This window comes from Poecile atricapillus, chromosome 9 (assembly GCF_030490865.1).
Source record: "Poecile atricapillus isolate bPoeAtr1 chromosome 9, bPoeAtr1.hap1, whole genome shotgun sequence".
Taxonomy (NCBI): domain Eukaryota; kingdom Metazoa; phylum Chordata; class Aves; order Passeriformes; family Paridae; genus Poecile; species Poecile atricapillus.
The window spans coordinates 10,315,144-10,339,134 of record NC_081257.1 but is presented as its reverse complement, the minus strand read 5'-3'; the positions used below and the strand labels follow the sequence as shown (position 1 = coordinate 10,339,134).

Here is a 23,991-nt window from a genome sequence, read left to right as displayed (position 1 = left end):
CACTCTAACAACAGCTTTATATATTGCTTTTGTCTGGTGTACCTGTAAGCATTTTAACTCTCCAGAACATAGGAGATTGCTTCTGTGAATCCTACTAATCTCCTTGTCTCAAATAGCATACAAATGAGATCCACAGATTCATGCATATTTTACATTTTTCAGTCCTTTAATGAGGTTTGACTACACTCAATTCAATTAAATACAAAGCTCTGTTTGAAGTGAGTGCAGTCTTTATGAGAGCTCCCAAACATACACTTATCCATAATGCCCACACAAAACAGGGAAAAATCCCTGAAATTTGTTAATTTCAAACCTTGTGAAATATAGATTCTACCTTATCAGCTCCTCAAGAAGAAGAAACTCTGTCTCTCCTGGCTTTAGCCTGTCTGCAAGCACCTGCAGAGCTGACCTCAGCAACTCAGCATTTTCATGCTGAGCAAAACCATTCCTAAGGGAGAAAAAAAATCCAGTTCATCATCAGATTAGAAGAGGTATCAGATGCAAATGCATATCTAAGCCTATTTGGCAAGATGAAAAATAGAGAAGATGATACTCAATACAAGCCCTGCTGTATGAAAGTTATAAAGGGACACAAAAAATTGAAAACTCAGTAGGAAAAAAATATTTGTTGAGAACAAATAACATTTACTTTTCAGTTAGACTGCAGATCTAACTTGGTGAGGAGAGGCCATTTCCCATGAGTGGAGGTCCAGACCTAAAACAAAGGATGTATAACGACAGTTGCTGTGCAAATGCAGTGATCATGGGTCACTTGCTGGACAACAGGTAGGAGCCTAACAGGGGGAAAACTCTAGAGATCTTCATTATTTCTCTGAACTCCCAGTGTCTGTGAGGATATGTATGCTAGAAATAATCAAATACATCCACATTCCAATTCTATAGACTGAACAGGTTGACTTGACAATGGTAATGCTCAAATGCACCTGTACTACACAAGTTAATTAACAACTGGTAATGTAAGAGGTCTTAACTAAACAAATGTGAAAAGAGCTGTAATTTGGTTGTTGAATTTTAGTGGCTGAACAGCTCACCCCAATATATGGCTGTCTGATCTACAGCAAAACAGATTTTACACCGGACAGCAAAACTGATCTTGAGTTGTCTGGTACAAAACTGACCAGGTTCTTTGATTTACAAAATAGGTGGACTCAGGAACAACCAACATTCACATTGGCTAAAAAGGAAATGACGAATCTGAGAACAGTCAGGAGTGGACTGGGGGCCCTGAGGCTCCAGTAGAGGTCAACAGGAGGCAGACCTCAGACCTCCCTTTTTGTGCAGTTACTACTGTTTATGAAGTACAACAAAGGTAAAATGCTTTCCACATGCAAATCTAAATTGTGATTTAGAAAGAAACTTATGATACTATCCTGGATTATATTAGCAGATGCAGAAGTCTGCAGGCTGCACTAGCATTTCTGAGTTGGGCATTTATTAATCCAGCTTGAATGGATCAACAACACTGACTTATTGACAGTGAAATATATATTCATCCTTTCCCACTGCCAAAAGAAATTCTTCCATCACTCAAGATTCAGGCAGTGACAAATTACCAAAGGATGAGGGGAAGGAAATGGGAAAGGATGGGTAAGAAATTCCAAGATCCCTAGGCAGACTGGAAATTGCACAGCTAGATGTGTCAGTATGCCTGTTATGCTGATCTTGACCCAAAAGCCCATTGATTGAATTCTACCCAGTTCAGTGCTTCATCACCTACAGCTTTAGCACAGCTCAGAATCAGGCAATGAATCCTGGCTTAACTAAGAAATGCTTAGAAGCCTCCAACCCACTGCAGTGGGTTGTTCTTCATGGCTGACAGGCCTTTGGCAGGGTGCGAACACTTTAAAGAAAAGAAACACGAAGAAGAAGCAATAAATGGGTACAGCTATGGACTTTTCTTTTAAACTCACCAAGCAAATAAAGAGCGAAAAGTCAGTAACAGCAGCTGGTAGCAAGAGGACATCAGCTGGTGCTCCTGGATGTTCACTCCTGGTTCATCTTCTGCACCCTGATTTTGTACAGCTGCCTTTAATACAGAACAAATAATTCATTAGACACTATCCCAGACAAAGATAATGGCACAAGAATCCATTTCCATAAATTCCATGTTTAAAAAACCTGAAGAAAACAAAGTGACTCTTTTTCCCCCAAACAAAATTAAAAGTATCTTTACAGGAGACAAAATTTGAGAGTTTTTCTGGTCAAAATTGCTGGTCAAAAAATTTACTCACCTGAAAGTAGTTATGCATGTTCTCCATGTGCTTACACAATGGCTTGAGTAGATCAACCACAAACATAGCAACTTCCTTGGGAGATCTCTGACACAGGTGGGAAAAACCAATATCCTTGTTGCCTCTTTCCTGCAGCAAACCCAAAAGATTAAAGTTGCTTCATTAGCCTCTCTTGAGAATAACTTCAATTGCTACATCTTCAACTGCTGCCAAGCAGTGCAATTCCTGATGCCATACAGGATCAGGAATGGACACAGGGTAGGAAAGTTGGCTTCTGCTGAACAAGCACCACCAACTCAGACAAAGGGATAACATTTGACTAAAAAGATAAAACTGATGTGACACACAGCTCTCTTATAGAATCATTTAGGTTGGGAAAATCTCTAAGATCAGAGAATTCAACACTTTACTCAAACACTAAGAGAAAACAGTCTTTGCATGTGGGACTTAAGATAGGTAGAAAGCCAAGGAGACAGAACATTGAATATGAGGAGCCCATCCTGTTGCAGTGCATTTCTCAGTTTAATGCAATGGGACATGCATTTACTTTCCTCCTGAAGGCATTAGCAAGAAGTCCCTGCACTCAGGGGGGCTTGCAATGCAGAAAAAGCAGAAACAGGGATGCAGCAGCTTCTGCTGGCTGCTGCAGCCATCCAGCCTGGCTAACTTTAAACAGCACAGTCAGTCTGCCCAGGGAGGGCTAGGAAAAAGGTCACTTGAGTTTTGAGGCTACAAAACTCCCTCAGTTAAATACCCTTTCCTGAGACATGCAGAGAACCAGATGCTGCAAACATTTCAGCAAGCACACCATAAACAAGTCTTTTGAAAGAGCAAGTGCTGCTCTGGCACACAGCTGGGTATCACACTTCCATTTAACTAACAAGTGAAAATAATTCTGAAAAACATTTCTCAGGGAAGGCCTGGAAGCCGTGATGTGTTCTGCCTCAATCCAGGCCTGGACCCATCGCCTGCTGCTGTTCTTGCCTTTGGAAAGGGCACCCTCCTTGTGGAGCCCGAGGGCAGTGCATGTTCCAGCTTCCAGCACAGGTCATCCAGAAGGAAGCAAAGCTCAGCAGGCCCCAGCTGCACAACTTCACAAGCCTGCAATTAAAAGAATAGTCAATCCCAGGACCCAGATGTAGCAGTAGTGCCTTGAAGCTCAAGTTTACCCTGTTTCCAGTTATTCCTAGACTAGTTAACCTCAGGAAGGACTTACTTGGTAAATGTTTGGTTTTATGGCTACCCCATGGCAGGAATGGGGCATTGGTTCTGGTTACTCAAAGCAGGAAGCCATCCTGGTGCTCTAAACACCCGGGGCAATGTCAGTACAACTTAACTGAGAAAGAACAGATCTATATACATTGACATTGAAAATAAGCTCCTAAAGATAAAAAGAGGTTTAAGCCTAGAGAGTCACAAAATTCACCAACTGAGTAAGTCAAGAAGTATTTTGAAATAATGCCACATAGCCCAAGAGACTTGTCAAACAGTCTTCCAGTTGGCCTGTGACCTGCATGCACAGAGACAGCTGTCTGCAAGGGCACAGCAGGCTGTGCTGCAGCCTGCCATGGCCCTTTCACATTTTATTAATTTACTGTAGTCTGACAAAATGAGACTCCAGATGGAGTCAGCTTGCCTACAAAGAGGGTAACAAAATTAAGCACTTCTATTTTCTACAGCCATAGCAATGCAGTTTTTACAAGCTCAGAGGTGATACATGGCACCCTGCTCACTGAGAGCACCTTCATGACTCAAATCCTACATTTGTGCTGTTTATCATCTCCTGATGCCTTGAGAAACTTGAGTTTTTGCAAGACAGGCTTTACTTTATATCATAGGTTCTTTCTGACAGACAGCACTCAATGTATTTACCACCCTATATCTTACCTGTGCTCAATATTAAAGCCCCTTTCTTTCCATTAGGTTTATACATGTTATACAATATATTTCACGTTTTATGCAATATTTACATTCATTTGTTTTTAACATTACTATATGACATGTCTGCTCTCCTCAGTAAAGTCCTCTTTTTCTCAGTACCTTGAATGCTCTCCTGGGAGAAATGCTCTCCTGGTCCCTAGCTCAGCCCTGGACCAACTCATCTTAACAATAACCTGTGGTGCACTTCAGTGGAACAGAGAGGCCAAAGCCTCTGAGAGAGGCCATTACACAAAGCCTCATCAGTGTGGGTTTCAGGCTGCTCCACTCACCTCTGTGTGCATCTCTGTGTCCAGGACAGACTTTGTGAGCAGCCCACAAAGCAGCACAGTGAACACCTCAAGGTCCAGCTCTCGGAAGTACGGGCGATAGCTCTGCAGCTGTGCCAGGGGATTTCCTGCCTCTCTATCAGCAGCAGTCTGAAAAGGAAATTGCAGGAGAGTGGCCTCTGGAGGGATGATTTATAAAATTCTGATGGGAGGCAGGTGCCAGAAAGCAAAACTGAACAACTGACTGCAATTAACTGAACTTTGGAATGAACAGCCCCTCTCTCAAAGCTTTTGTTTATGCTTCTATGGCATCTTCCCTGTTGTGTCTTGCAAGTCCCCAGGGCTGTACACCTACCTTGTCCAGCTCGGAGAGCTCGGTATCAGGCTGGTTTCCCTCAGAACTGTCATCTGCTTGAGAACGATCTGCAGAGCCAGCTTTGCTGCCATCAGCCTTCTTTTTTCTTCCTTAAACAGAAAAGCAACTTCAGAATCCAAGGTTAGACACTGTGCTCAGCACTAGGCAGCACTTGCAGCCAGCACAGGCTGGACTTGAATCAGCACTAAGAAAGCATGGAGTACAGGTCTATAGATGAAGTGCTCCTTCAAAATACAGTATCTAAAGTGATGGATGCTCCTTTTGTCTGCAGAAAACAGTGAAAACTTTCCGTCTGCCTCCCACACACTCCTACATGACAGGCCCAGACCCTGCACAATGGGTTTGGCACAGGAGGGAAAGGCATTCTGGTCTGTGGCCTCCACCAGTTGTCCTCATTGAACAGAATGTGAATTTTTGTCCACTTTGGCTTAAGGCAGACATGTTCCCAGGAAATGCTAATCTAGAAACAGAACTAAAGACAGGAAGAACAAAGCAAATCCAATTCAGCTTGAAAACTGAGAGGCGAGTTCTGTGTCTTCTCTGTGGGAACTAGCAATGGGAAAGGATGAAGGATTTCCTTGTGCAGCAGAGCCATGACAAGGTTCCCAGGACATTGGTTAGGTACAACCTAAAGCTCAGGGGTTTGCAAAGCAGCTCAAGCCAGACTCAGTACCAGATGATGCCACAAACCCATCAAAGACAGAACTTACTGCTGCAGAAAGTACTTTAGCAGGTGAAGGCAATCAATGAAAGCCCTGGATTTTCACTGTTAAATGCTATGCATCAGCTTTCCCAAGGAGACAGACTATCCAACACCTGTTTGGTGTAGGATATTTTTCCATCTCCACTTCAGCTGCAACAGGAGTTGATGAGGTAAAATTTCCAGCTGGATAGTCTTTGGCAAGAATTTAGTGCTTTAGGCACACACAAATGCAATGGCTGCAGTGCAATCTACAGTCAACCCTCATCACATCTGTTTGCTTAAACATTTTGAATTTTCTTTACCACTCCTTTTTCTGACTGGACCAGCAGCATTAATGGATGGTACGACCTCCAGGGCCTCAGAGTCAAAAGTAGCTGGTGGTGGGACATAGCCAGGGGTTGCTGAAAGAGCCAGAATGTAGAAATTGGGTTAATTCAGCTCCTCAATGACAACATACAGGCCAGATACCTATCTAAAGGAAGTATCATAAATTTCACTGTCCTGGTGAAAGTGTGGAGTCTGTGAGATAAGTGTAAGAATTTGTGTATCTGCTAACAAGCAGTGAGCTGGAATAACAGTGAGTAAGGGAGCAGTGGAGCAGATTAGAATGCCTGGGATCTGGGCAGGCTACTGGGAGATGGACAAGGTGTGTCAGTACTTGGGGGATCTGCTAAAGTTTGTGTGCTTGTGATTCTAGAGTATGTAATTTGTGTGCTCCTCACTGAGGAAGTGATTAAGAACAGCGGTTTGCCTTTGGACAAATTGAAAATGATAGCTGTCCACCCACAAACTTTTAAAACTGCAAAACTGCCACTGTAAAACTGCTGTATGTGTTACCATTTGCTTCTTCCATTGATGTCTAAGGCAACCCCTTTTACTTCACAGCTGGTACAGGCCCAGAACATAAAATATTTCATACTCACCTGCCAAGCATTTTCCCAGCACATTCTGCAGCTCTGTGATGTTCTGTAATCGAGTTAAAACTTTCCCCTTCATCTCAGCATCCTGTTGCTGGCAGAAGGCATTTACAACCTAGAGATACAAACCAAGCTCACTGAATTAGGGAGATTTGTACCCACTTTACTACTTTTTCTTTTCTTAATAACATTCTCAAGTCCTGAATAAATACACAATACAGCACAAGTGGCCTGTGTGAACAGGTTCAGACTGCATGAACAAAGCTCTTCAGAAGTCCATAAGAACATGGATATAATTGGTGCAATCTATAAAAGCAATAGGACAATAGATAAAATATTAATTGAACAAGAGGAATTAGCAAACAGCATATTGTCAGGATCTGTGTCTCTGAAGACCCCTTGGCATTTCCCAGGTCTGCCAGGAAAGAGACAGTCCTGGGAGAAAAGCAGGAGGACTGGGAATGTGGAATTGCACCAAATCTGCCATTCTCATGTTATCAGAATAACCCCAGCAGGAAAAAATCCCACCGACCATTGATGTTAGCCAATGCATTGTCCAAATCTGCTTGAAGGCACTGCATTTTACCCTTCTGTCAGCTCACAGAGATATAGAACAGAGTACAGAGCATCCCCAAGAGAGGAAACTCTACAGCCTCTCCAGAAGTGGAACACAACCTTTCTTTTAGGTAACAAAGACCACAGTAAAATATTCCTTCCCCTCCAGCTTCCCATCTCCTGGCTGACCAACCTCTCCTCTCCTAGGCTTCCTTCATCCCTCCACTGCAGAACCTGCAGACAAGGCTCTACTCACTTCACGAAACCAGTTGAGAGCATAGAACAGGAGTGAGCACAGAAATTCACGCTCCTGCTTGGACAGAGATTCCAGCTTCCCTTCAACCTCCAGGTCAGTCAGGTACAGGGGACAACCTGGCACAGAACAAGAAAAGTATAGGTTGGACTGTTTGCTACCTATGCTGTGGCCTCTTGCCAAAGCCTGCATCAATTCCAGTAGCTATCTGGAGTAAGGCACATCAGCCACTTCATCCACAGACAGAGAAACTGTCTCCCCAGCCTCCTTTTCACTTTGTGGGCACAGAGCATCTCAGCCTCCTTCACAAAATGCACAACTCCTCCTGCAGCTGGAGGAACTCTGTGCAGATCTGCCACAAGAACAAGACAGGCAGCCAGGCTCTATAAAAAGCCCATTTCCCATACCTAGTAAGGCATCAATTTCCTCCAGGCTTCCACTGTTTTGTTCTGCAGTGTAGAGCCTCAGCAACCGGAAACAGGGTGACAGACACATGGGTGATACTGCCCTGGGGGAAAAAAGAAATGGAGTGGGTCTTATGTTTTACATATTCCAGAATGCCCATCACTTTTCCATTATGTCCTGTGTCCTTCCCAGGCCACCTTGCCTGTGCCTTCTATTTTGCTTCTTGCAAGTACCAGCAACACAGAGAAGAAATGCACCATGTGGGTTAGAAAAAAAACTCCCACAAATTAACAACTGGTGATTACCAGTTTTCTGGAAAAGCATGTAAGGGCAGAAAAATGTCTTCAATGAGCAAAAAACAGGGTCAAGATTTACTTCTGGTGGAAACCAAAGTTGAGTACTTTAGAAGGAACTGTAAGAAATTGTGCACAGCACAGTTATAAGCAATGGAGAAACCTCCTTCAATGTTTCACAGTGTGCCACTGCTCCAATTCTGAGTGATGAAAACTAACATTTTTCCATAGAAGCATGCAAAGCAGCTATATTTTCTCTCATTTTAAAATTATGTCTTTTTAAAAGAACAACTAAAATCTCAACAAAATCTTATGACAATAAATTACAAACTATGTGAAAGTGCAAATAAAAAAAAGAGAGTCGTTTATAACCTTAACAAGTCTATGAATCTTAGGATTCTTTTAACTTCGGTGTCCTCCTGTTTACTTAAGAGTTTTTTATATCTTACAGGCTTTCTGTTCTACTTGCCAAAGACAATGCAATGATTCTTCAGTCAAATTTCATTTTTGGCTGCATGTGTGAGAGCTTAGCACTATCTACCATCATGACTCACCCAAGATCACCTAAACAGCGCAAGCCAGAACAGACTGCAGCTCCCAACCAGATTATGCTCCTAGACCTGAGTTTAACATCAAAAAAAGGAGACGAACACTGAAAACTGGTAAATTCTCTGACCAGCTCCTTATCAGGTACCTGAAGTGCACAAATGAAAACACTACCTTTGCAGCCATCCCACAGGTAAGAGTCAAATACCTTTTACTTTGGTTACTCTCTCCAGCAGTGACCCTGCCAAGCTCACTCTGTGACACCAATGGCAAGAGATTAATGGCAATTGCTCCCTGACTTTGATCTTCATCCAGATTGTACAAGGACTTCACTGGGAACAAGAATGAACTGCAAGGAAAGACAGACAAGATCTTGTTGGCAGCCTCAGTTCACAGTGACAGAAACACTACCAATGCTTTATTTATGATCAGCATACCCATGCACTGTGGGGCTGAGATCCACCACGAAGTCACTGGGAAAATCCTCCACCAAACTCTTCCCAAACTCGTTCTACAAAAAAATGAAGAAAAAAAACAACCTTGCTCAGCAAAGGGGCTCGATGAAGAAACCTCCAGCTGTGGAAGATGCAGAAGATAAGACCAAGAAAAAGTATCCTGGAACTGTCACAGTAACGCAGCCCCATGGCCTGCAAGGAGAGCCAAGGGCTGCCTTTGACAAGAGTCAGAGCCAGGAAACATTGCTAAGCATGCACAAACAATTTCTTCCCTGCTCTTTGGATGTGGGCTTGACTACAAGTTCCAGAGAGATGCAGAGAGGCAGAGCAGCTGGCTGGAAGAGGAAAGCAGCCCACATGTAAAAGGAGTTCTCAGCAGGAAGAGCTGTCCAGCCACCTTCACAAACCTCTTCCTATCACTATAAATACCATTTATTTATTTACTGCCATTAATGACTGTGGCTCTTCAAAGATCTTAGGGATCAGATAGTCTTAATAGTCTGACCCAGAAACCAATTTCAATACTAAGTTTAAATGTCTTTCAGATTCTACTTTCGTCTATGAATAGGAACAGCATGTTCTGAAATGTCACTTAATTTCCTTTAAAAGGCTTCCCTGTTGTCATGTTAAATTTCACAATAAAGAAACTGTTAAAGCACAATGAGGAATCTGCCACAATCAATAAAAGCCAAGAGAAATGAATGAGGATTCTGTATCTGACCAACCTCTCACAGAACAAAACAAGTTCCCAGACTGGAGTGAAATCCTCAAATTGATTCTATATTGCCAATGTTTCAAAAATATAATTTTTTCTGAAGAATTCATCTAAGTGATCAAGTTCAAGTTGCTCTGCAACATACCAGGAGCTGCAAGTCCAAATTGCCCTTCTGCTTCTCAATCAAACTGGCAAATTCATCATAGTACAGAGCCAAGACCTCTGGTGCTTGCTCACAGCAGAAGCCCACAAGGTCCAACAGGGTAGACAGCTGAAAGGAGAGAAAACAGTGCAGAAATGGGTAAGATAAATGGATCCAATTCAAGCTTTTAACTTCAGTCCTTTTTACATTAATTTATTGTGAGGCATATTCAAAGCTTCATCTCTAGAGTATCAACCTGTGATGAATATTCTTGAACAGACACAGATTTAAGAAGAAACATAGGCCTTTTAGTGTCCTCTGCCATGAAATAACACAGTCTGCCCAGAATCACCCTTAATAAAGTGCCAGCAGAGAAAAAGGTTCTTTAACAGAAACTAAGGAAAAAGGCTGTTAGGCCAATCCTGTGCAACAAAAATACTTCCACTGCCTGAAAGGTACAGCTACCAAAGCTGAGATGATGGCCATGGTCACCTTTGGCTCACTGAAGCAATTGTCCTGCTTCTTTCCTTTGTATTTGAAATAACAACTGGACAGAAGACTTTCACTAGATGGCTGCTTGTTGTGGTGTAGCAAAGGCAACACCAGCAGGTGCCTTTGTTCCTCCAAAACTGTTTTTGATCTACTCTTGGCTCTGCAGTTTATGTACAAGAATCCCAGGCTCAGGAAAGCCATCTCTCAGACCCACACAGTGCTTCAGTTAAGACTGCATTTCCCGTCACCCCTCCTTGCTGACTGTATCCTCCCTGTGTCCCACACTGTCCCATTCTTGGTACTCACCTGCCCATCACGCTCACTGTTCAGCTCTGGCCTCTCCACTGAAGCAGCATCTCCTTCATTCCTGGAAGCAATTGACAACTTTGCTGCTGTGGCACAAGACTCAAGAGACAGCAAAACCCATCACACACACAAGGTTCTCCCTCAAGGAATTGGAGAATTACACACGAAAAAGATTTCATTGGAACACATTAGGAAAAGACCTGATGCTGTCTGGGACCTCTTCCCTTTTAAATTTCCCTGGATTCAAACACAGAGAACCTCATGTCATTACGCCTAGAGTCAGAAGCTGATCTGTAATCAGACCAAGCAACAGTGTGGTCAAAGGATGCACAAATAGGTATTAACAAGGAATTTGGGATGCCTTTGAGACCAGCAGCAGGTGAGCAGAACTGCACAGGCTGAAATACCAAATATCACAGTATGCAAAAAAAAGAGTTTAAAGTTCCTGGATTTGCCCAAGATGAGCATGAACTCAAGGCAATGTCCTCCTGTCTTTGTTTCACTCCAGACCTGAACTGAAAACTGTGTTAAATTCATCTTTGCTACATTTTTTCTCACCTTTTTAATGCCACACTGCCTATCATGGAAACAGCACCAATAATCCCCATTTGTTTGTGGTTGGGAACCGTGCTGGAGAGCCATTTCCTGATCACCATGTACATATCATCCTGAAAAGAGACACAGACCATGTCACCACAGAGGTACTTGTGTGCATCACTCACAGTTCTGTTGGCATCTTCACTTAATGTCATTTCCAAGGGCTACAGGGGGATGGTTTATTAGGATTACAGCTTTGCTTAAGGAATGCACATTCTGACATTTAATACTGGTCCCAACTCCAAGTCAGATTGTAAACAGTATTAGAACAGCATTAGGTTTGACTCTGCTCTAACTACTACACAGACCATGTAGTTGGTCCAGGTTTCAACTATAATTAATAGAAGAGTATGTTAAAAAAACAGCAGATTGGTCTTGGAGCCTGTCACACCCAAACAGCAGCTGCAGAGCTGCACTTCAAAACACTGTCAGCTTCAGGAGGCTGAGAGATGAAGCAGTTTGTGGTGAAGGTCCAAAGACAAATTGTGCAGTGCAAGGAAAAATTCCTAATCTACCTGCAGAGATCCTCATGTCTAAGAGGCATCATCTTAGAAGAACACTTAGAGAAGACAAAGTTGGCTCTCAGGATACCGATTTCTTTGGTAACCTGCCTCTGGAGTCTTCAGTATCACTGAGGATAAGAGTCAAATTGCCAACCTTGTATCTCCAGAGTTACAAACTCTCTTCTCAAATTCTAGACACTCCTCCCCTTCTTTTCACAACCTCTGAGGGTGACAGGCAGAACATCCTGATGGTAAGTCCTCCTGGGCTGCAAAGTCACACTGTGTGTTGCCAAGGCAATTTTCACAAGTCACACATAAGACTTGGGGTGGGAGGCGAGGAAATCACTGAGGAAACTAGTTCAGAAAGGAGCTAAACCTGCCATATAACTGGAAATTTCGGCAGTGAAGAGCTCCAATTTAACAGGGTGAGTGGGAAGGACAAAATGACTATAGACATGCTATTTTAGACACCACAGATCAATCAGAAGGAGAGGAGGAACAGTTTTCCTTTACAGTCTCAAGTTAGCATGTGCAAACATACCTAACAACTACAAACTACAAAGGGACTCAAAGAAAGATAAACAGTCCTAATTTCTAAGAGCTGAACTGTATGAATGGAAAGATTTTAAACCCTGATGTCTCAGTTCTGAAATAAATATCTTTGAATTTTTTCTTTATCTGCTATGCTCAAGGGTCCAGAAATCCAGAAAAAGGTATCCAATACCACCACTTTTATGCTGCAACTGAGTCACACAAGGTATCCTGTGCAAGATGAAGGTGGATTTAGACAGACCAGGTTTGACAGCTTCTTGTGTTTAAACCAGAGGCACAAGAGGTGGAAGGTCTACCACTTCACAGCAGAGTATTCTGCTCTGTGAAGTTCAGTTCTTCTGAACAAGAGAGTCTTTGTTGCCTCTGGTATGCAGAATTTAAGTGGCTGAATCAATACAAACATCTCAGGGAAGCTGAACTGTGCCTTCCGAAGGCTTCCAAGTGATGGAAAAACAGAGCTGCTCAAGAAGGCTGCTGAATTTACACTTCTGCAAGCCTTCAAGGCTCAGCTAGACAAAGCAACAATCAACATGATGCCATGCTGGTGACAATCACACTTTAACTGGGAGGTTAGATTAGGGACCACCATCACTACCCTTCCAACATGTCTAACAACTCTGCCTTTCTTAGACATGAACAAGAAGGGGACCTTTCTGGGAAAGATGAGAGGCACAGTCACTGTGATAAGCCCTTGATATCAGGGTGGAAAGTCCAGAGCCATAAGCTGGTTTGCCGACACTTGGGGAGAAGAGAATTTTAAGCTCAAGGATATCCTGACATCAATCACTGTTCATAGATGATGCCAGTATTTAGTTAACGTAGCAGAAGGACCAAGGCACAGACTGAACAACTTTCTGTTGTGACTTTGCTTACCTGAATGTAGCTCCCTTCTTGCTTCTGGCTGAATGCTAAAGTGCTGAGGATGTAGAAAAGCTTCCGAATCTGGCATGGATTCAGTTTCTGTGTAGAGTCTAAAATGGTCTGTAAGAGAAGCCACAAACTGGCTCAGAATATCAAGAATCCTTTTCCATATTCTAAAAACACATTAATTGTCAACCTCAGGGAAGAGAATAAACTTTTCCCTTTTTTGTACACACATGAAAAAACTACACTCAAATTAAACAAACATAAATGCCAGACTATTGTTCTGACCTTACTTATGGGAGCTCATTTTATCAGAATGGGAAGAATAATTTGGCTACCATAAGCATTTTGGGAGTGCTCAGGACAAGTGAAAGCTATTTTCTGTCATTGGATTGGTCACAGGATTCAAAGTATTTGACAAGCAAGTAATTAAGCAAGTAATTTTCATTTAACAAGCAACTAACTAAACAGCAAAAAGTATACAGCTTTCCCACAATGTGTAATTAAATCATAAGGAACACCAAAATACCAGAGGTATTTCTTCAAGGGCTCTTATATACAAGCTGTCTTTAAGCTACAAACCATCACAGATGGAGGAGTGTTCAAGGAAAGTACTATTATGTGCTTCCATTGCTGCTTAGCTCTTCCCTCAGTCTCCACTTTTAGTACTTTTGGAAATAGGCAACCGGGCAGGTCTCACCCTGCTTATCATTCTTAGAGCTCAAAAGTCCATTTTCTTTCTCCCCACTGAGTACTTTCTTCTTTTAAATTTTAGGATATGCTTTTTTCACATCTCTGCAAGCAATTTTGTCTTAGGATTCAAATACTGGCTAAAGTACTGACAGTCTTCCAATACACAGAATGTGCAGTCCAAAAAAGAGACAGGTTTTTGCCAAGTTTTGAAATAGCTCATGTAAATAAAGACAGCATTTTCCTGCCATTGGAGGCACCATTCCATGCCTGCAATTTAAGCATTGTCCAGCTAAAGGGAATTGTTTATCTCAATTTCCCCTGTCAAAGAATCATACAGTCTTATCTTACAGCTCGCCCTTTGACAGCAGATACCTTTCACTTCTGACCACTGCCTTTCTCCAGACAGAAAAGCTTTACAGGTACAAGCTTTTCCAATACCTCTATTCTGAAGAAGTACTGGCCTATTCTGGATCTGAGGCAAAGTGGTGTAAGGGACCCAAAATCTAGTATAAACCCCGAAATGCACACACCTTCACAAAGGTGGCATAGCGCATCAGCAGGGACGTGTGCAGCACCACCAAATCCGTGAGCACATCCAGAGAAATGTCCACTTCTGTCTCACTTCCACTGCAAACATGAGTCACCAAAGCAGTCACAACCTCCTACGGAAAAAGCCACCAAAAGAACTTTCAAAAAGTGAAATATCAACAGAAAAATGTCTGCCTTGCTCTGCTTATATGAACTGCATTGATCAAGTACAGATAATCACAGCAGTCTTTGTGCTTGAAGTCACTTGCTACCAGTCTTGCTGTGATTGCTCCCCATCTTCTTCTCGGCCTACTCTTTGTCACAGACCTCTGTTCAATGGCTTCCAACTGCCTGAAACCCTGTCCCCTAAAGGATCATGGCATACACTCCAGAAAAAAGTGCAAACCCAAATAAAATAGCTGCCACCCATCACACTGTACCTGCTGGCAGTAGGAGTCGAAGGCTGCAAAAGCTTGTTTGTACATGCAGCTGCCAAAGGAGACCACAGCTGGGTGTGCTGAGTGAAGAAATGTCTGAGCAAGGGCTAGGATTGAAGGGAAGAAGTCTTTGATAACCTGAAATACAGACACCATGATAAAGGAGATTACTGTTGCTTGTTTTCAACATATCCAATTCCGAGGAAAGCTCAACTCCAAAAAAAAAACCACGAGACAATTACAATAGAGAATTATCAATAGAGAATTATTATTATTATTATTATATTATTATATTATTATATTATTATTATTATTATTGTTATTATATTATTATTATTATTATAGAGAATTATTATTATCTATTATCAATAGAGAATTACATGTGCCTTGGGACACTGATCTGGACTAAAAATTATAAAACAGAAGTACATGAACATAGTTGAAAAGGTATAAATAATATACCTTTAATATATAATTATATATAATATATATTAATTATATATTAATATAAATTATATTATATATATATATATATTTCTATTAAAAATATAATATATTAAATAATATAGCAGCACAGGGCTAAAGCATCATCTCACAAGATCTTTGAGAGATAAAAAGAGTTCCAAAGCAGGATCAGCACTGACCGTTGAATGGTTTTGGAAGGCATTCTGCATCAGCTGTTCTGGCATGAAGCCCAGTCGGATTTTGCTCCTCAAGACCTTCTCAGTTTGCTTCCTGTTCCTCATGTTTGTATAATGGATTAGCAGCAAAACTATCAGATCCAGAACCTTTAAAGGAAATAACCACCACTCACTATGCTGAAATATTAAACTGTCCAGATAACTCAAAGTCAAAACTTGAAGTCTAAACTGAGAAGAAAAAAAAAGAGTTCAAAAAGTCCCAAGAGACACAGCTGAAATAAGTTGACCTTATGAGTCCAACAGGACAGAATTAAAGCAGGATAACTCTGTCCCTTAACATTAGGAAGGGATGAAGCAAGAGTTACAAAGAAAATGGATGGCTGTTATACTTGGAACAAGTTCAGTACCAAAAGAACCACACATGAAACATCACTGACAAGTTTCTGCTCCAACTACAAAAAATCTCTTCATCTACAGCTATGAAGAAAGCCCTTGAGAAACCAGAAGGATACTTGCAGAGCAAAACTATTACCTTATGGTCAGACACAGATGTGCTGTTCTCAATAGCCTGAAAGAAAAAAAAAAAAAACAAAACAAAACAAGCAAGCTGTTAGGCCACAGTATATTCATATTACACATACATACTACATTCCAAAAACAGACCAAAAGAGATAGGCACCAAAAGTCTGTGACACCCTGCTCACAGATTTCTCTCCTCTACTGAAGGATTCCTATCAAAGTCAGCAAACTGGATCTTGCCAACGAAAGAGAATCCAGAAGGTATTGAAAAAAATAGCTGAAAACTGAGTTTGAACAAGGACGTTCTCAAATAACATCAGGCTTGAGAAAGGAACTGAGGTACTGAGTAATGAGGACAAGAAACAGCTGGTTTACACTGAAATGCAATTTAAAATTATATTTAACCTAATACCAGCTTACGCTGATTTCTAGCAGGATATTTTCAGGCACCTTAAGGCTTCACATAGATCAGTCTCAATATATGGGTATACATGTTTCCTCCCTTGCAGAATGAAATCTGTATCAGTAAAATGAAGGGCTAACATTTGTCTTTTAGTACCACATCTGATTACAAGAAAAGCTCACGCTTAATCAAAGAGCCCAAATAACTAAGGAAGCAAGGACTGAAGCATCTATCTTACCTTAATCCATGCTTCAGAGACATCTTTCTGAAATCTCACAGCTAACTTGATCACATCAAAAAGTAGCTTCACACAGTTCTGGCTGGTGGTTACTTGGCTCAGGGAAGAACTGCAAATCATCAGAAAGGAGGAGACTCAGTCCCTCCAAATATTGTCACAGAAGAAGCAAGGCAGCCCAGCAGTCACAGCAGTTATTTAAAGCAGCCATTGTCCAGAGGGAATGCTCTGGTAAGGATAGGGAGTTTCACAAGAGAGTGGAAACAGAGGTCACAGAATCAATGGAAAACATACTGGAGGGAACTTAAAACAGATATAATGGTAGCAACATTATTATAAATGAAGTTGCTTGTCCCCGTGCAGACATGGTGGCAGACGGTTCAAAAGGAACATCCATGGCACGGGAAGCTGGCTGGGAAAGGAGTGACAAATGTATTGTATTAGTACCAAGCAGGAAGGAATAAAGGTGTCTGTGCCTTTCCACAGGAGAAATTACGCTCATGTATGAAGCCAATTGTGCCAGAGAGACCAGAAGAGGAACAGTTTAAGTTCTGTTGTCTCATCCTACCCTTGGAGAATCAGGTAAGCCTGTTAAAGTACCTGGCATGGACTTGGCTTTTAATCTTCTTCTGGGACATGTGAATCTGCAGGGGCAGAACACACGATGACAAATCCAAGCTCTTACGAAGATCAGAAATCACCTGTAAAACACAAATCCATGCACAAATCACTGTGACAAATGAGCAAAGAACAGAAAAAGCTGAGGAAAACAATTTCCCATAAAAACCCTAAAATAACAAATCAAAACTCATATATCTGTAAATATTCACAAGTATTTAATCATGTCCAAATTAAATTTTTTTAACTTGGAAAATGAATCAGCAAAACTTTTCTCTTCACCTGTATGTCATACAAAAGATAGAATTTTTTAAGACCTACTCTGAGAAATTCCCACCTATATATCTGCTTTATGTTGCTGTGAATTGTTTTTATTCTGTTTAGCAGCTGAGCAAGATATATGACAGCCTCAGGAATTCTGGGACATTCAAGTTTACCAACCTGACTGATGTTCAAATGCAGTGTACCAGCACAGACTGGCTTCCATGTCACAGGCACACTTCTTTTTACAGGGCACTCACTCCCTGAAAGATTTGGGCAGATCAAAAACCTCATTTGGCTTAGGCTGAGGCTTCCTCAACATATGAAACAAAGTGTGTTTGATAGCTCAGCAAGGCTGGCTTTGATCCCTGGCAATATTAAAATTTTACTTGAAAACATTAAAAACATACAGCTCTGTGTGTGAATCAACTTCTCTCTGTTAAAACACACACTCGTGTGGAAAATACACTTCATTATAAAGAAGATACTGTACCTCTACTGCATCTGCTGCCTTGACATTTTGGAGAATGAATTTTACTACTACAGGCAAATCTTCCAGTTTTACAGAAGGCACAATGGTCATGGCAGACTGTCGAACCTGAGGAGAGAGCAACACTCCATCAGCTGGAAGACAACACTTCACAGAAACATAGTTAAGTTAATGAGGAGGAATCCTTGGAGACTTACAGTCCAGCCTTCTGCTCAGAGCAGGAAGTACCAGATGAGATTCACCTTGGCTTTGCTGAGTCTTAAAGGATGGAGGAAACCTCCAATCCCTGCCACCTCTTTGAAAATTTATGTCAATGCTGCAGACCCTAACTTGCTTTTCCAAATGTCCACCCTAAACTCCTGTTGTGGCCACTGCCCCTTATCACTCTTCAACAAGAAGAGCTTGGCTCCATCATTTTTTACTGGCTTTCAAGAGGGCAAAGCATGGAGGTTGTGTAGCCTGCTACACAGCACTAGCCTTTCGGCACTATGTAAAACACTATTTATGCACTCAAATGAACCAATTTTATTTTATTCATAAGAAGCCCAACTCCAAAAAGTGGAGCAATGCAACATATCCAAAAGACACATCATCATCTCTTCTCCTTTATCAGCACTCTGCAGAGAAAACCTATTTAATTATTTAATCACCAATCTGCCTTTCCTTAGAATATACAGTCTAATCTGGTCACTGTACTTAAAAAAGATGAAATATTTGGTAATAAGGTTTAAGTCAGGCAGTAAAAAAATACTGCAGCAGGACAAAGTGCTTCTGCATTTGCTAAAACAGCTGTGATTGAAATGCCTGGCTGTTACAGTGTGCATTCAGAAAACCGCTTTCTGCTCTTTGCTGAACCCCTCATACATGGTTCAAAAACCAGCTTTCTCTTCTGACCTCTTTCCAGCTTCAGGAGCTCAGGACTTTTGAAGGCCTACAGGAGTCAGATTTAGCAAAATACTTGGAAAGAAGAAACAGTTCCAGCTCTTGTGTTGCTAAGCAGGGGCTGGGGCCTGCTGAAGTGCTCAGTAAAAGCTCTCACCTCAGCCACAAGTTCTGCGTCAAGGTCCAGACGAGAGAGGGCATCCAGGATTGGCACTGTCAGCCGTCTGCCCTGCTTCAACAAGCAGCTGATAAACAGGGAAAAGAAAACAAATGGTCCTCTTAACAAAACCAAGAATGTATCTTCTGTGTATTGTATGATTCCAGTAATTTTTGTGATTAGTGAAAAAAAAAAGTATCTCTGAAACTGACAACATATGCCACTGGCATTATGGAAAACTTGTTCCCCAGATTATTACTCTTCATGTAAGAGCTCCAGCTGTTTTTAACAGCTTCATGCACTTTCCCAAAACTCATGTAATCATTCTTGGCTGACATCTCAGTTTCTCACAAACTTTCTCTATCAAGAAGCTGTACTTAAATTTTGTTAGTTGAAAAATACCTTATCTGCAGCATCCTGGTAACTGTCTATGCTCCCTAATTCATTAGAAGCAATGAGTTGTTTTCCTCATCAGAAATGCATAGAGGCTATTGAGAACATGGAAATGCCTATGCCTTGCTGATACTGTTCAGATCTCAGCTTTCAAAATACACAAACAGAGAAAAGAGAAGTCTGAGGAGTTTGATTAGCATAGGAAAAATGTGTGGAGTTTTTTATATAGAAGCTGAGGCAATAAACAGAATGAAAACAAAGTCACAATTTGAGATGGTAAAAGGAACAGGATGCACTGCCTGCAGTAATAATCTGTAACAGTGATCACGTGTTTGAAAAGGCAATTAACCCCAGCGTAAATATAAGTGATCTGCGCAATAATAAGAATTAGAAACACTTTAACTACTCAAATTATTGTGTATAATGAATACATTATTAAAGAAGACAGATGTAAGGACTAGCCTATGGCAGTGCTGCCTGGGAGGATAACTCTTGGCATTAGGTCCCTCAACTGTTTGGATCAGTAAATATGCTTCAGAAAAGTATATAAAATAGCCAGAAAGTTCTGTTTCATGCACACATTTACTGTGTTGTGAGTCTGGGTTTTTTTTTTAATTAATAAAAACCATGTTGATCCTCACACAGCAGAATCTAAGACAAATCAGAAGTTGTCACTAGTAATAGCCAAGTGACTTATCATAGACTATCCAGCAGAAGTAGTGAGTACTTAACAGGATGCTACCTGTGCTGTCTCCAGGTAGTCAAGAGTTTAATAATAATTTAGATAAAAGCAGTTTTCGAGCACTGTCTAAATGTAATGTCTTTTGCTGGATTGCCTGTGCTCTCTTTAAGAGCATAACAGTACAAATGGAATGTTCTAAGACAGTGGTAAGTGTCCCCAAATGTTGTAGTTAACAGGAACACAACTCAGTCAACCCCAGAACAATCTGCATTAATGCATCTTGTCCTTTTCAGCTAAGTGCAAGGGGGAAAAGAACAAAACAAAACAAACCCTCCCAACCAAATCATTCATACCTGAGCTCTCTGGCAACCTCACTTTGCTGGGAATCCTCCAGGATCTCAGGTAAACTGGTGATAATATCATGCTGGATTGGTACTGGAGAGACACTAATCATCTGCATTAACTTCTTGACCAGATCCTACAGACAAGAGGAGTACTGGTGAAATGCACAAATCTCTCAGGACAACAATATTACGCATCTAAGGTCCCACAGTGCAACATCTGTCTGAATTTATGCCAACCGTCCCTTAATTCATTGTCCTGCTGACACCATGAAGCAGAGCATGGACTTCTGTAGAACAGTGGTATTATAGAACTAGGATATAATGATATTGGTGAGCAAAGGAAGCTGGGAAACACAACAAGCTTCCCAGTGTTTAGTACTCCAGTAGAGAGTAACCCACAGGGACCAACTGACTTAGGAAAAGAATCCCAGAGCAGAACAGAGAATTCATCCCCACACATTTGCAAGTATCCAGTACCTTGTTAAAATCAAAAAAGAGGGGATTGTAACTTTCTGCCAGCAACAGCTTTAAAATGGGATCATCTGTGTGAACACACATGCACAGATATAAATTTATGTAAAAGAAGACTTAGAGCAAGGAAAGAAGAAAAATAGTAAAAGATGTTCAGAGGTTACTCAAGGCAATTATAATGAAACAGAAAAAAATTAAATCTCTCCTTCAGCATGTGAATACAAAAATGTCAGTTCTCATCAGCACAATAATTCAATCTAATCCCACCTGAGAGGCACTCAGAATTTCATTCCAGAAGTCATTTGGAAAAAGCATCCATGTGATTGCACCTCTGGTACCCACCTGGCTGTCAAGGAGCCTGTCAAGCCACTTAAACTGATTGACAATGAGCCGGGGGAAATTTGTTCCAAAGGTGCCCACACTGAAACAGCAGAAAAGGACACACAGGTTAGTCAGATCTACAGACTCAAAAGCTCTGCTGCTGGTCAGCAAGATTAACACCATTCTTAACCAGCTGTGAATACATAGAAAGAACTTCACTCTTCTTACAGTTTGATAGGAAACAAGCGTAGCAAGATCCATTTTTAGAATTCCCAAAGGATTCACAGGACAATCAACAGCTTATCACTTTTACATACAAGATCCTTTAGAATTCTTGGGTGAAAGCAGTTCAGACCTTGTGATTGTCTAGGTTAAACCCTCCTCAAACAAGATTTCAGTCTGAGACAATTTCTTGGGCTACACCCCTGTGTTGCATTTGTATCCTGTGTTTCAGCACTGGAACAAAAACTACAGCAGGAACAGCCTCATCTTTCTGCCCCTTGGTCTGCCCCACTAATTCCAGGGCACAGGAAGAAGAGGTGAAGTGGTCAAGTCTTGCCTGTGTTACACCTCAAGATCTCTCACTCCACTATGGTGTTCTATGTTCAAAAACCAAGAGATGCTCTTTCAATTTCCCTTGTTTGAAGACAACTTGCAATTTTAAAAGGAGATCTGTTTGCATCTCCCAGCCTCCTAAAACTCTGCCAGCAGCCAATTCCATCTTTTATTTAATGATGAGACAGCTCTGTAGTCCCTCTGCTGAAATAATTCCTAAGCTTGTGTCAGCAGCTGGAAAAAGCACAGTCAATGCACAATGTCTGCATTTCACCTTCTTGAAATTTGTCTTCTGTTTTATGGACTAACAAATTTAAGGTCATGGTACCTCACAGATTATTTTACACAGGTATGGAAAAAAAAACCCCGTATCAGTGCAAACTGCCATTCAAGCAAATTTGAAGTAACAGCTAAAGTCAAACAGCTGGTGATTGTCCAAAAGAAATTTCATTTCAAGGCAGAGAGAAGCCAGTTTATACTCACATGTCAAAAAAGAATTCGGGGATCTTTTCCAACAACAGTGTTATGACAGCAGGCTAAAAGAAAGGAAAAAGACAGTGTTAGGGTGATTTACTGGCTGTGCTGCGGTACTGCCACCAAAACTGAGCTTTCAGAAAAGATGAAATATACACAGAGAATAAAATACTTGAAAGGCTCAATAAAAGTATTTCCTGTATAAGAAACCTCTTGCCTAATGCCAGAAATGAGGCACACAGCCTAAGAAGTGAAAACCACTTTAAAGAGTGTGGTATAAACCCACATAACCCAGCATGCCCAGAGCATATGGGCAGGATGAACAATTCCTCTGGGCCAATGAACCTCTCTTTCTCAGACCCTGAGCTGCTCTTCACCACACAGAAAACCAAAGAATCAATTTTAGATAAGTTTGAAAACAGTGCCCAGCTCTAGCACTTAAAAAAACATTCTCCACAGTGGAAGTGGTTATATCTCACCAGAATTTCCCATGGCTGAGCTGAGCCATCATCTCTCATTCTGCCCCTGTTCACCTTTGAGAAGGGTCTGGCTCTGTGTTCCCTACACCTTGCAACCAGTATTTCAAGACCATGAAATTTCCCTTAATCTTCTTTTAAAACTGAACAAATCCAGTTTCCCCTGTCTCTGCTTGTCTGCCATGTGTCTCATGCCCCAAGCATCTTTGTGTCCTTACAACAAGCTGGACACTACTCCAGATGCCACCTCACGTGCCTCAAAACCAGTTCTATTAATCCTTTACTTAAGCAAAATGTTCCCTACAATCAAAACCATTGTAAAGAGCAAGCTAAGGTGCCCATACCTGTAAGATCTTAATCCCAAGAAGCAGTTTAATGAGGCTTTCACAATATGAGTGCACCAGATTCCTGCAAAATGAAAGATTCCATCACAGCTGTGTCAAAAACATGCTGGAAGAACAGGCTGTAGCTCTTTCCATGACTGTTTTTCTTAAAAACTGCATATAATGACTTAAGGTAACACATGGTAATCACAGACACAAGATTTAAAGTTGCCCTTCAGCTCTGGACCAGCTCACTCTCTACAAGACTAGAAATGTGAAAATCTGTGGTAAAGCTGTATCTCCTGGAAAATCTCAGAAAGGCATTGACCTTCACCTGGCCAATTGTTTTCACAATATTTGGTTGTTACCATAAAATGCCATGGAATCCAATGTGTGCCATGGGCAGACAGTAAATTCTGTGACTTAACACTCTAAACTCCCTGCTATTAAACAGGCATCCTGCCTTGGTGTGGAGCCTTTAGCTGCACCCTGGTCAGTGTCACAGGACATAACTAAAGACTGGCTCTGACTGAAGGGAAAGGCAAAATACACTTCCTCTACCTTGACCCCTCAGTCCGTACAGGAGTGCACGGCAAGAGGCAATTCTTGAACTGGTTCCTGTCCTTGATGTGAGATTCCAGGCCACTGATGAACTGCTCCACTACCTGCAAAGCAGAGAGAAGTTATCCACCCCAGCCAACTACTGTCCTTTTGGATGCATTTGGAAGCAGATGATGAGAACAAGGAAGAGTTAAGGGAACTGCAAACAGAAACTCTCACAGAAGGAATGCTGGATAATAAATGAATGCTAGTCTAGACCATTTCCAGAGGAAGCATTGATTGTTCTGCAAAGGAACTCTAAAGTAAATGTCTTACATCTTACTTTGATTTAAAAAGGCTTTACCTTTCTTCCTGTTCAGCTGAGATAGCAACATTTAATGTGATGAGAGCTGCA

General features: G+C 41.4%; 1 protein-coding gene across 1 annotated transcript in view; it reads right to left on the bottom strand.

Annotated features, from left to right (window-relative positions):
* Window positions 1-23,991, bottom strand: part of FANCD2 (FA complementation group D2) — a 35,951-nt gene that overhangs the window by 9,125 nt on the left and 2,835 nt on the right. The window contains exons 5-33 of the mRNA XM_058845476.1: window positions 23,598-23,701; window positions 23,058-23,121; window positions 22,247-22,299; window positions 21,230-21,308; window positions 20,426-20,550; window positions 18,998-19,085; window positions 17,962-18,066; window positions 17,190-17,290; window positions 16,593-16,701; window positions 15,965-16,000; window positions 15,436-15,579; window positions 14,795-14,929; window positions 14,357-14,488; window positions 13,143-13,250; window positions 11,176-11,285; window positions 10,618-10,678; window positions 9,823-9,948; window positions 8,945-9,018; window positions 8,716-8,856; window positions 7,671-7,771; window positions 7,267-7,382; window positions 6,462-6,570; window positions 5,841-5,939; window positions 4,815-4,924; window positions 4,463-4,609; window positions 3,237-3,353; window positions 2,253-2,381; window positions 1,932-2,047; window positions 335-448 (exon numbers count right to left, since the gene is read on the bottom strand). Of these exons, the coding sequence (XP_058701459.1) occupies window positions 335-448; window positions 1,932-2,047; window positions 2,253-2,381; window positions 3,237-3,353; window positions 4,463-4,609; window positions 4,815-4,924; window positions 5,841-5,939; window positions 6,462-6,570; window positions 7,267-7,382; window positions 7,671-7,771; window positions 8,716-8,856; window positions 8,945-9,018; window positions 9,823-9,948; window positions 10,618-10,678; window positions 11,176-11,285; window positions 13,143-13,250; window positions 14,357-14,488; window positions 14,795-14,929; window positions 15,436-15,579; window positions 15,965-16,000; window positions 16,593-16,701; window positions 17,190-17,290; window positions 17,962-18,066; window positions 18,998-19,085; window positions 20,426-20,550; window positions 21,230-21,308; window positions 22,247-22,299; window positions 23,058-23,121; window positions 23,598-23,701 (3,053 nt within the window). The remainder of the gene's footprint in view (window positions 1-334; window positions 449-1,931; window positions 2,048-2,252; window positions 2,382-3,236; window positions 3,354-4,462; window positions 4,610-4,814; window positions 4,925-5,840; window positions 5,940-6,461; window positions 6,571-7,266; window positions 7,383-7,670; window positions 7,772-8,715; window positions 8,857-8,944; window positions 9,019-9,822; window positions 9,949-10,617; window positions 10,679-11,175; window positions 11,286-13,142; window positions 13,251-14,356; window positions 14,489-14,794; window positions 14,930-15,435; window positions 15,580-15,964; window positions 16,001-16,592; window positions 16,702-17,189; window positions 17,291-17,961; window positions 18,067-18,997; window positions 19,086-20,425; window positions 20,551-21,229; window positions 21,309-22,246; window positions 22,300-23,057; window positions 23,122-23,597; window positions 23,702-23,991) is intronic.